The following is a 13444-nucleotide window of genomic DNA, read 5'->3' on the forward strand; positions in this document are numbered from 1 at the left end:
AGGAAGTGCATCCAACCAAAGACAGGGAACAAACAAACAAAAACAAAGATGGCCATGAAAAACAAAACAACCACACAAAAGATTATAAGAGTCATAAAACAAAACAACAAAAAAGGAGGCATGCAAATCATGGGTCTAAGGAACGCATGCAGCAGAGGATCATGGTATAGCCGGCTGGATGACAGTCCCTTTGAGGAGTGTGTGTAACGCATGAAGACGCATCTCAATAGTAGGATTTCCTGTCCTCACTTTCCTCCCATTAATAGCACCGACATGACTTTTAAAAAATGGTAGTCCAAAGTTACCTCATCAATCATTTCATCAGTGCATACAAATACAAAGGAGCTGAGGAGAGCAAATCTATTCACACTATTGAAACGCAGCCTTGATAATCTAGGAGCCGTCTGACAAAGGATGTTTTCCCAGGCAAATGCCCGACTGTTACAAATAATAAAATAATTTGGTTTCAAGCCACTCAAAGGACAGCCTCTGCTCATGTTTAGCATCTGCTTAATAGTGTGGGCCATTACACTATGAACAAGTTTGAAAAGCAATCCAAGCTCTAAAAATCAAGAGTCAAAATGTCATTTAGGCATGGGTAGGCTACTCTGTTTGAGACAGAAGATGCACTTTATGACATTAAAGACAAGCTGTTTCTGAAGTCTTATGCAGTCAGAAGACGAGATCATTTGGATAAATCATCATCATAAATCATCAGCTAAATCATTGAAAATTGATTTTTAGGCTGTACGTTACCACTAAATAAACTAACACTAAATAAATAAAAAGAACACATAAGATCTTACGTATGTGTAATTGCTCAGACACGTTTGAAAAAAAAAAAAAAAAAACACACGCAAAAGGTAAGAAGCGATGGAGCAGAAAAAATATGTTGCATAGCTGTGCGCTGAGGATCTGCCTTCTGACCTGATCTGGTAGGTGTTTCCAATTGTTTCTTATGTATGTAGTAAACTGGTTCTGTGTGAAGCTTCATATTTTGTTATTTAAGGACTTAACCTTCAAGCATGGAAAGTGAGTCACGCAGGTTATCACCTCTTGTCACTGAAACCTTTAACAATAATCATAGGCTACATTTTACAATTTCCTAAAGGGTCAATTTCATTTTCCTATTACAAGGATGTGAGAATACTCTATTTGTGCAAAAAGAAATGTCAGCAATATGTTAAAAGGATTTTTCTGACACATTCTGCCCTCCCTGACCCCTTCATCCATGACCTTTCCAGCAGATCAAGAGTGCACAGGATGCAAACGCAACAAAATGGAAAACCAAGAACAGAATAACGGGGGGGAGGAGGAAAAAAGAAAGAAAGAAGCTAGTCTGGATGGAGTGACTTGTCCAGTATTGGTCACTGGGGTTTGATCAACGTCAGGAGAAAGCCAGAAAACCCAGAGTCAGACAGCTGGGGGCAGACATCTTGGCAAGGGGAACATGGGGGAGAGGGAGGGGGAGGGAGAAGGGACGGGGGAAGAGGAGGTGCCAAATTGGGAAAAGGAGGCAGTGTGTAAATAACAGTAATTTATAAAAGAAAATGCATAAATTCTGGTTGGGAAAATGGAACCACCATCTCTCTGCTGCATGGTTTCTACTGTGCCCTTTGTGATTTATCATCAACTGATCAAAGCCCCAATCCATAAGCAAGCTATTTCACCATGTGATGTTTAGGTATATTCAACTAGATTATTGAAGACTTTGATTAAGCCTTTTTCAGCTTTCATAACGCAATATAACTCAAAATTTAGATCTAATTTATTAACATTTACAAATTATAAACCTGTACACAATCCTTTAACAGCCTAAAAAACATTGTAATACTCATGTTTAGCTGTCACATACTGTCAGTCCTTCTATCAATAGCTCAGTCAAGAGTGTGAGTGGAAAAAAAAAACTATCTTCCATCAGAGATATCAAAACATAAACAAAGTACGGCAGCGTTTAAACAGTAAGTGCACAATTACATAATTACATACTGCAGTTATGGATTGGGGCTTTAAGGTCTCAGTGACTGACACTTACCTACCAAAAGGGTGGAGGACAGCGTTAAGCTTAGAATGGATATTTCAACTACTGTAACATAGTCTACAGGGCATATAGGTAATGTTTTCATGTGGCATTCATAAAACAACAGAAAGATGAAAACAAGAGGCAGATTAAGTCAACGGAATATGAATAGTCCCTGCATGACAGTACCTTCTGTTTCCACACATATATTTTAAATAGTAACTAAAAACCTAGCCTAATTCATCTGTTTTTTCCCCCTTAGTTAGCAGTGTAAAAATTATTCATCACACAACATCTGAAAAACACCTGCTGGCTGCTCTGAAGACCGGTGTTGTGTACTTGATGAGGCGCCGTCAGCATCAGACAGCTCACTGGCTGTGATCTTTACACCGTTAATGTATTCGGCTAACGCTATCTAGTGGTGCGTCACGACAGAGCCACAGGGGGAAGGGGAGTGTGTTTTCAAACAGTGCTGAGACAGGTCCTGTACCAAAAATACCACCGACTGACTCAACAGTGTGACAGCTGACAGCAGGGGGTGGTAGGAACACCTTTCCCATGTAAAGAAAGAAATCTACTGTATGTTGGAACTGGAATGTGTTGACGAAGTAAGATTTATTTGTAAATGTGTCATCAAGTTAACTTTACATGTAATTTCCACCTGGCTTGATTAATAGATGTACAGTGACACAGTGATAATGATGACATCACCGATAAGGCTGATCAGTACTGTGACATCATACAGGGCTAGTGTGGAAATCCGACGTCATAAAGGCTGGTGTTAAACAATATGTTCATTATGTTGTCATCATTAGTAAAGCAATCAATCAGTGCCATTGTCACAACAATAGAAAAAAAAAAAAAAAGTATTGAGACCTAGTGATGGCTCAGACTCAACTGTGACATCACTATTAGAAATTCCTTGATGCATCATTCAATTATTATTCTCTTCTCTTCGGTGCCCCCTTCCCTTTCTCACTCTCATTCCTTATTTCTATCCATCTTCTATTCCCCCGGGGTTTGCTGGGTCTGTCGCTTCGAGCCCCGGCAGGTACGGTTCGTCTTACCTGCCACCCGCTCGTCCGACTCCCGGTTGCCGTCATCCGAGTAGCGGGCGAAGTCCAGAGAGTCCAAGGTGCTGATGCTGCCTGCTCGGTCTGAACAGAGACACACACAGACAGAGAGACGGCAGTGAGCCTAGGATGCAACAAACGTTGTCTAACCACTAGGCCATCCTGCCACCAAATTGATGGACAGTTTACATATCTTGAGGGAAAATTGTGCTACAGCCTATAAAAGTAAATACTGCCTTTGAAAAACAGCACCGGAAATAAAAACAAACATGAAAAAATAAAAATCATTTCAAAATCAACCGCAGAAACTCTAGTCTATGCAGGCAATTAAAGGAGACGCCTATAAGCAAACTTAAGGAAGCGTATTGCATTCACCAAAGAAAAAAAAATCGGAGATGGTTTCTCGTAATTATGACTTCCGTATCTCATAATTATGACTTAGTATCTCATAATTACGAGATAAAGATCTCGTAATTATGACTTAGGATCTCATAATTATGACTTAGTATCTCATTATGACTTAGTATCTCATAATTATGAGATAAAGATCTCGTAATTATGACTTAGGATCTCATAATTATGACAGGATCTCATTATGACTTAGTATCTCATAATTATGAGATAAAGATCTCATAATTATGAGATAAAGATCTTGTAATTATGACTTAGGATCTCATAATTATGACTTAGTATTTCATAATTATGAGATAAAGATCTCATAATTATGACTTAGGATCTCATAATTACGAGATAAAGATCTCGTAATTATGAGATAACTTATCTCGTAATTACGAGAAAAGAATACTTCCGGTTTGGACGTTTAGCCTTCAAAATAAAAGCGCAAGATTTTAAACATGTAGGAATACTGTTTTAAACCTGTTTTAAACCAATTACCTTGTATTTAATCATCAAATTCAATAAGTGAGCACCCATATTAATGTTTGATGTCATAATAATAATAATGATAAATGCCACAATATCTGCCATTTTTAACTATAAACGTTGCATATATTACACTTGCAGTATGGCTGACTTTGAGGGCCTGCCATGACTTTTTTTTTTAAACCACTTGGGCCTAAATGTTAGTGTGTAGTGAAAGTTCAGGTCTGCAGGAGTGTTTTGACATAGAACTTGTGCTGTTACAATGAAAGGTAAATTGTACAGTGTCCACTTTAGTCAGAAAATGTCAGAATAATATATAGTTAAGAATGGCACATGTTATGGCATTTTTCATTATTATTATGACATCAAACATTAATATGGGTGCTCACTTATTGAATTTAATGATTAAATACAAGGTAATTGGTTTAAAACAGTATTTCTACATGTCATAATTCTGAGATACGGAAGTCATAATTACGAGAAACCATCTCCGATTTTTTTTTCTTTGGTGAATATAACACGCTTCCGTACAAACTAGTTTACCCCGCCACACTGAGTACAGGCCAAGAGCATGTTTATTGTGCAGTCAAACAATAGATACAGCTGACACATTAGCATACTCATGCTCCTATTTCACTGAGCCAGGCTTCCCTGACAGCTTAGCCAATGGTGTTAGTTTTCCTCCACTTCTCTCCCTGCTATACAAGTGAGAGATTGGCCTATTTATTCTCTGATATCAGGATACAGCAGAAGGTCAAGCCGACTGTAGCATATAGCCTAGTTAGCCTCACGACTCGTTAACTAAGACTTGCTCTGCCCTACAAAGCCAAAGAGGAGGAGTGAGAAAGATGACTCTCCTGGCCTGACAAAATCATTGTTGGTGCAGAAGTGGACAGTATGTCATGTTATAGTTTTTGGTGAATTTATGAAATCTGAGCCCCAGTCAAGACATTTTTGGTTATTAGGATCTCAATTAGGACCTCTAGTCTTCTTGGCGTCCACCTGAAACAGTTCTGCCTTTTGCCCTGGGTGTAGGGAAAACATCGCTCAAGCCGATACTGTCAATGTCCCTTTCTTTACTACTTATATTAGTAGAATATTACTGGGCATCATTCATTTGACCTAGAGCTTTCAGAAAGGGAAGAATGTAGCTACGGTAGTTAGAGCAAGGCGGACTACCATGGGGATGCCAAAGGAATGTGTGTGTGTGCTGCTTGAACATATCCGAAAATATAATTTGGCAGCTAGCTGACACATTTCTACCTCTGATAAAAAAAAAAAGCCTTGAAGCCTCCTGCAACTTAGAAATTGTAGCAACCAATATTACGATTTCAAGTGTTTTTCAATGTAATTGTGTAGACCTAGTGTGTGTGCGTGTGTGTGTGCGTGTGTGTGTCACATGTTAGATGACCGTGCAGCCTCACAAACCACACACACTCCCAATCTTGTGACTGTACAGTGAGAGTGTTTGTTCATTGGCTGCGTGCGCGTGTGTGTGTGTCATTGTGCTGTCCTCTTGACCTAACCCATTTTTCCATGGAGAACACTCCTTCCAAATGCTCTTACTTCCTGATCACATGTGAGGATGTTTGCTACAAGTGGCCACAATCCATTTTGTATATCAGGGAATGATAGCGTGTTTGTATGCATTTGTGTGTGTGTGTGTGTGTGTGTGTGTGTGTGTGTGTGTGTGAGAAAGAGAGAAAACCTGTACTTTCACGGATGTTCAGAGTGTGGGAGCATGCATGTGTGTCTTTGTGTGTGTACGTGATTTAAAAAACAAGTATTTCTTCCTAGCTGACCTTTCAGTTTTGTGCCCCTAGCTTGTATTGTCTAGACTGAAACAGGTCTGACACTTGCACTGCTGCTGGGCAGGGTGTGCACGCGCACCAACACACACACACACACACATGCACACACGCACAAACGACTCCAAGCTGTCTCTCTCTGCTCTTAAGTCCAACGTCTCACACGCTCAGACACACACACAACAAATTAGCTTTTATCTGTCTACTGAAGGCAACAAACCTCTTTCATTCTAGTTTGTGATGAAAAATCTTAGAATTGCCAAAATAATTGGAAGGTTGTGACAAAGGCTTTTTGGTAAGGAGGGGAGAGGGTAGGAGGGAGCCAGAGGAAAGAGGAGAGGATTGAGGGGGACAGAAGAGGCTCGAGCAGGTAGAAAGACAAAGAATAAGAGAGATAAATTGGAAGAAGAGTGAGAGTGAGAGAGGGAGAGAGAGAGAGAGAGAGACAGACAGACAGACAGACAGACAGACAGAGAGAGAGAGAGAGAGAGAGAGAGAGAGAGAGAGAGAGAGAGAGAGAGACAGAGAGAGAGAGAGAGAGAGAGAGATCCATCCTTCCTATAAAGTCAAGTGGATGGTCATCATTTTATTGAATGGGCAGGATATTGGATCAAACCCCTCTTAAATTACTTAGCAAGGCTGGTAGCCATTTAGGATGAGGCTATTTGGATGGGATGAAACAATGAAGCACAAATTATAAAGGATACACACAAACTCTCAAACATGTACACACACCAATACCAAAATTTAAAAGCTGTATGATTATCACCTGGAGCATGATTTTCTAGTCAAATTTAACACAAACATAATCTGTGTGTAAACAAACCAGATTTACAATCCCGAGTGTGAATTTCATGCAAGAAGACAATAGTAAAATTGGCGTGAAACACTACAAAATAGGGTACAGGCTGTGGAAAAAATTGTAGTTATAGTGTTTCTCAAATAAGGTACTGCGGCTACTGTATGCCATGCAACACTAACACAAGCAATGAACGATGAGTTTTACGATCGGTTCCACTGCTAAGATACACACACACACACACGTACGCATGCACAGAACCACCTGCGCGCACACAGACACACGCAGAGCTTAATGAAGGGCAGAGAGTTATGAGCAGGCAGCCAGTAGGAGCCGGTCCAGAACTACATGGAGCCTGGCCAGCGCTCCGACAATGTCATTAATCGCCTTCTCACAAAACACCAAGTCTCTGCCCCACTCTGTGCCTGTATGTGTGTGAGAGAGAGATACAAGAAGGGAGGAAGGGAGATAGAGAAAAAGAGAGAGGAACAGGGAGAATGCGAGAGAGGTTGGTCCCATTTATAAAGAATATGTGTGAGCACTGTGTTGTTCAGAATTGGTAGGTGTGTTTCAATGGGCTAACACTGATCGCCTCCGAATCTTGATCTAGCAAACAGAGTCGTGATAGCCTTACTGTGCTGGCCAAACAACAGTGAGTGGGTGTGGTGTGGGCGACCTGGATTGCTATCATACTAATCTTACATAGTGAATTTGCCTCTGACAGGAAAGCACAGAAAGCTAGGTTACAACCTGACCTAAGACTAGTCATTTGTAGCTATTGTTTGACCTACTTGAAGCACCAGATGGGAGGTTACCGCTCCTGGATGATGATGATAATGAACCACACAAATACTTCAAGCAGGTTGAAATTAACTAGATGGAGCAGCTTATAGCATCATCCTTACCCTGTAAGCTCATCACATCATATGAGCATAACTAGACACTGGGAGTGGAGAGAGTGTCATTCATGCTTCCCAGCTGCTAAGCTTGCAAATTAGCAGGGTGGTGAGAGAAGGCTTGCTGTGTCATGGGGCTACGAGCAGCAGCTGCAGATATGATGCAGCTTACAAATCTAATCACACACAGGCTCAGTACGATCAACTGCTTACAGGTGAGAATCAATGGCTGTATTCACGATGATACAGTCAATAATACCTCAACTAACTGCTGTGTGCTTATACTGTGCTGCTCTTCGGCAGATAATATGATGATGCAGGGCTACTATCACTTTAACCATATGCCATTTGGTGGACACTTTTAGCCAAAGTGCCTTATAATACTGCGTATATGCATGCATTTTTAGCATGGGTAGCCCCAGTGAGAATCCAAACCATCACACTAATTATTGGGACCATGCTATCAAGGCCATCTACAGCACTACACAAGCATAAACCAGCCAAGGCAACCAACACACCCACCAGATGCATCATCCCTTGTATCATGCTTTTGGACTGGACTCTTAACTGTGTTGAGAATAATTTGTATCATGCTGTGCCGTGTTGCATTGTTGCATACTCCTTATGTTAGGCTACACTTAACATAAGGAGTGTCTCACTGTAAATAAGAATTTGTTCTTAATTGACCTGCCTGGTTAAATAAAGGTTAGGCTAAATAAATAAAAATGTAGAATTCACCTTCAACACCTTCTAATCATATATCACATCCTGCAAACCAAATTTCCCCCAGTAAAGTCAGTAAATTAAATTACAGGTGGCCTGGGCTATTTTCTGTATTTTATCATGATGCTGGTTGCTTTCTTTTGTAGGACTATTGTGTAGAATCCTTAGGTATTAAACACCCTAGAGGAAAAGTTATCAAAACATTTTGCTACTCTCATTAGTAGGAAAAGATTATTTGAATAATCACTTGGGGCCTTGGCTGTCTAAACAGCAAGTTGCTCTGTTGACAACAGAGGACAGGCAGACCTTCAAGCGGTGTCCCTCCCTCCTCAACAGCTACTCATCTTCCTGCTGCGCCGCAACAGGGGAGTCTTGTCACTCTGACAAGAGAAAAAGATCATTCCAATGATCATATGGGATCTTGGCTATCTGAATATCTAGAAGCTGGAAGGAGAAGAGGCATGCCCTCCAGATGTCTCTCTCACCCACTTCATTTTCTCTTTAAAGGTGTAGTGCGAGATGTGATTTAGCTTTTTTCAGGATTTTAGATTTTTCTGGACTTTTACTGTCATGAATAGCTAATGGGAGATTACCGTTTCCTGATGACATCTCAGGTAGTTTCACAACAGGAGAGCTAACAAGTTTTGTCATACTTTTCTAAGAGGGTGTTATAAAACATTTATTGTGTAATCCTGCTCCAAACCATTTGGGAGTTTCCATGATAATGCAACCAGACCTTATATTTGTATGGAGGCTACTACCATACACATCTGTGCCAACCGGAACTAGGGCTGCACGATATGGAGAAAATATGCAATGTGCGATAAACTTGTTGGATACTGCGATGGCGATATGAAATGCAATAAATACAAACATTAAGGCATGCAATTTCAATGTGTCTCTGATTGCATGTGCTGAAAGTATGGACCCCAACAATGAATATTGCTTGCTGTGTAATGAAATAAATTTCCAGCATTAGTGCAAACTGCAAACTTTATTTGTAAAAATAATAGGCCTAAAGGCCAAAACCTAAAGCACAAAAGATGCTTCATCATCCCACCCACCATCTTCTCCTTGTCTTAGATCAAATCAAAAAAGCTGTAAGAAGGATTTTAACCCTTCAATACACTGCCAGCTGACTGCCGTTCAGTCACACCGAAGAGAGTGTAATACTGTTGCTGTAACAGCAAGTAATATTAACACTGATTTAGTTGTTGTCACTTTATTAAGTTACAGCAACAGCATTACACTCTCTTCCAGTTATTGCAGCCCTTTACGATGTGTTTATTGCGGAAATTCATATCGCGATAACAATATAAATACAATACATCTTTCAGCCCTAACCGGAACCATGTAGTACTGGTTCTGCTCTCAGCATTGTCTGTCTCTGGGTGCATGAATACACACAAACAACGAGTTGATTAACCATGTTAGCTTACTATTCGTCTAATATAGTTGAGAAGTTTAAAATCCCAACAAAACTCAGAGTTGTTTGTGTTTGCTGTTGTTGATCCTAGTTATTCAATTCAACAGGGAAAAAGGGAGGGAGTTTCATACTGAAAGACAATAGACACAGTGGATCTGTCACTGACTGCCATCTGCTATATGCTAGTGCTTGCCTCAGGCCTGTTGCCAAGCCCCACCCTTAAGACTACACAACAGTGCCTCCTGAGTCCTGAGACAGCTCCAATCATCCAGTGCTACTGCACTAAAAAAAGAAAGAATCCAGCCTTAACGAGCCATATCCAGTGTTTCCTTCACATTCATTTATCTGCTGTGGCTCCCACAGCTGGAGAATTGCCCACATCTCTGTTAATACAATGAAAATTCATCATCTAGCCTTGTTGCTTTGCCTCACCAAAAAAGTAACAATTACAATTGCAGGACAATTGTCCATATATCATGTTATATCCAGTACTACCCAAATGAGAGCCATTCTTAAACTCTGCAACAGCTACTGGGATCCTGGAATGGATGAGAAGCAAACCTGGGTCTCAGAACTAAAAATACCCCCACATCAAGCAAAAAATCGACAGGAAACACAGCACATCACTCTGACTGGTATTAGAAGCATTATTAACCCAACACACACACAACTGCTACAAATAATTCAACGGGAAGCGTTGGTCTGAATTTAAATATCATCATCAGCAAGTCCTGTGCCAAAGCAAACAATTTTTATGATGTAAAATGTAAGATGTGCAACCCTCCATATGTGTCACTGACATCCTTCCTATCCCTTCCCTATGAAAGTTAAGATAAATGTACCCTGACAAGCCAGACCCAATCAAGGCCAAGGGGCATGTTATATTGTATCAGAGTGTCATTTCCACTACAATCTACAGTTTATGAAGGGGATGTATTTTAGAATATGTGCAGAAAAGGGGAATTTCCTAACAGGTGCAATCACTTTCATTCCCCATACAATCATCTAACTATACATAAACATATGCAAGGCTCCCAGAACTCCACAGTCCATCATGCTAAGTCAAAATGTCATAGCCAGTTATTTGTCCTGCCTGCTATCTTTGTAGGCAGCCAATCTGCTGCGTTTACACCCACTGGGTGCTGTAGGGTTCATTTGGTCTAAGTTAGGCGTAATGGAGAGGCCTGGAGTGAATTTGATAGATTTTCCACACTTACCACAGTAAAATAGGGCCGGCAGAGATGGTTTTACCCATAGAGATATAACACTATAACTGTTATATCTCTATGGTCTTACCACTCTTATTCCATTCAGTACAAACTCAAGTGCTTTGCAGCACTTCAGTTAAGGTTTATGGTAATACTACTCCTGCTGTGCAGTAGCAGGCCTCATTTGCGGCTTGGGCTGTCACCATGGTTACCATTTGCATGGTGTGTGTATGTGTGCATGTGTGTGTACAAACCCTTAGATCTCGGGTGCTGTAGCTTATTACATAAAGGCAGTGTGTACTGAGGGAAAATTCCACAGAGACACACCCCTCTGATAAACCTGGTAAACCATGACAGCATTTTAGCCCATGGTAGAAACAACAGGGATGTGAACTACTGGATAAGGCACTGGCCTCCCAAGTCAGGGAATGTGGGTTTGAGTCCAACATGGGAGGAATCAGGGTGGCTGGGTGGCCTAGTGGTCAGGAAGACCATCCTTCAACTGGATGACCCGGGTTCAAGCCTGTGTGTCAGCAAGCATTCACCCTGCTGAGGTGTCCTGAAGAAAGACACTGAATCCCTACAAGCTCCTGTAACCGAGCCTGACCTCTGACCTCCCTGTGGAGGGGGGCAGGAGAAAAGAGTATTTCCCTATGGGGATCAATCCAGTATCACATTAGATTGATCACTATAGGCCTGAGATCAAATGCAAGCATCCATCACCACGAATCATCTTTTTCCAGCAACTACACAGTGTGTTGTAGGCTGGTCATGTTTCTTTGATGCTCTAGTGTGGATGTCAGCCAACACAGCTGACCCACAAAAACCCGCTTGTTGGCTGCGGGCCCCAGACCCGACGAGCAGGTGCAGCAAGCGGATATCTCATGATCGATTGGTTTCCAAATCCAACGTTTTCAGTTAACGTTAGCAAGCTAATGGGCTAACCGTACACAGTGCAGCATCCAAGACAGAGCTAGCTATCTTGCTAGCAGCAGCTACTACTTACTCAGTGGTCCTCCAGGTCCGAGTACCTGGTCTTTGGAAGCGGGTGGAGTGCCGCTCTGGCGCTCGAAGTTGCCCGGGTTGGAGAAATAATCCCTCAGCCTCGGAAGCTCTCTGCCAGCTTCCAACAGTTCGGTGTGAAACTCTAGGGCCGTGAGAATGTATTGATCCCGTAATAGCTGAGCAGCAATGACATCCACTGACACCCGTGTCTCGGCGCTGCCTGCCATAGCGGCGGTCGCCGCGGCCGACACGGAGATGCCCTCACCGCTGGGGCTTGTCCGGTTGCTAGACAGCAGCAGTGTTGGAGGCTCGGCGTCCGCAGGCGGGGAGAACGGGTTGCCTGGCGGCGGCCCTGGTGCCCCGTCGCTGGGGCTTCTCTCTGTGTCAACCGTTTCATTTGGTCGCCGTTCACCTTCTTCCTCAGAATCGCTGAGATTAAACGGGTTGACGTTACCCGCCGCCATTTTTGCACTATAAAGATTTTTTAGCAACCAAGGCTAGGCTAATCATCAGACCCCTGTCTTCCTGAATGGATCGGCTACCAGGCAAGCTAACGTTAGGTAGCAGGCTTTGACAAGAGGAGAGAATGTGAAGCTGTGATTGGTCAAGTTTGAGGAATGTCATCCCAAAGCCCGCCTCTTTCCTGGAATACTAGAATATGATTGGATTCCAGCGAGACAGAAGGAAAACTGGGCAGGGCAGATTTGACAGCTGATATTTCTAGCTAACCTGTTATGGCAGAGCCATTTTCAATAGAATTGCGCTGTTACACTAAATAATTGTTTTATTAAAAGACAAAGCCATTGCTTTTTATTGATATGCGTTTTTAGAAGGGTAAAACCCAAAAGAGAGCTGACTGGCAAGTGAATATGCGAACTACAATACCCACAATTCAGCAGCCAAGAAACAGTTCAAACGTCAAAGTCACAACAAGGAAGTGGAATCTCACACTGCCTGCATTTCTTGCTCTAATCTGCTTAGAAAGATAGACAGCAGGATTTGTAAACGCGCGTACCTAAAGATTAGCCTGTTCTCGTAGCGTTTCGTATAGCAAAGACCTTCTTTATCGGGCTCATTGAAGATTTATTTGATCATCTACCAGGCTAGAAAGCAAGCTAAATCAGACTCCCTAATAACAGGTGGGTGGGTGGTATGGTAGTAGATATCTTAAAACTCTGCTCTTCCATTCATTCAAGAGAGAGACATCGTAACACCTGCTTTTATGTTTGGATTTGAAAGACGCAGGTGGAAAAAAAAAGGTAAGACTCCTTGCATAAAGACGTGACCACTTCTTCACTTCTAAGTCACTCACTCTCAAGAAAACAAAAACGCACTGAAGGTATGCCTGCTAGTCTATTGGCAGATTGGCTACCATATACCATACATAAAGTGTTGACTTCTGCACATTGGCCAATGACATATGGTCACAGAAGGATTATGTCTGCTCGTGAGCACTCTCCATGTGCCCACTACTTTGGCCTATCAGTCTGTATTATACTGTAGCTTCCCACTGTGCAACCGTGTATGTGTTTGAGTTGCTCTTTCTCATTTTCTCTCTTACTCTCTCTTCCCATTACACACCTTTTCTCTCCTTCCCCTTTCTT

The 13444-nt window shown here is 41.8% G+C and overlaps 1 protein-coding gene across 2 annotated transcripts in view; it reads right to left on the reverse strand.

Moving 5' to 3' along the window:
- Positions 1 to 12317, reverse strand: part of relch (RAB11 binding and LisH domain, coiled-coil and HEAT repeat containing) — a 43531-nt gene extending 31214 nt beyond the window's left edge. For both annotated transcript variants that reach the window (XM_071905267.2, XM_071905266.2), the window contains exons 1-2: positions 11842 to 12317; positions 3088 to 3177 (exon numbers count right to left, since the gene is read on the reverse strand). In XM_071905267.2, the coding sequence (XP_071761368.1) occupies positions 3088 to 3177; positions 11842 to 12304 (553 nt within the window). In that variant the 5' untranslated portion in view covers positions 12305 to 12317. The remainder of the gene's footprint in view (positions 1 to 3087; positions 3178 to 11841) is intronic.
- Between the last annotated feature and the right edge of the window lie 1127 nt (positions 12318 to 13444).

Source organism: Centroberyx gerrardi, chromosome 22 (assembly GCF_048128805.1).
Source record: "Centroberyx gerrardi isolate f3 chromosome 22, fCenGer3.hap1.cur.20231027, whole genome shotgun sequence".
In the NCBI taxonomy this organism is placed as follows: domain Eukaryota; kingdom Metazoa; phylum Chordata; class Actinopteri; order Beryciformes; family Berycidae; genus Centroberyx; species Centroberyx gerrardi.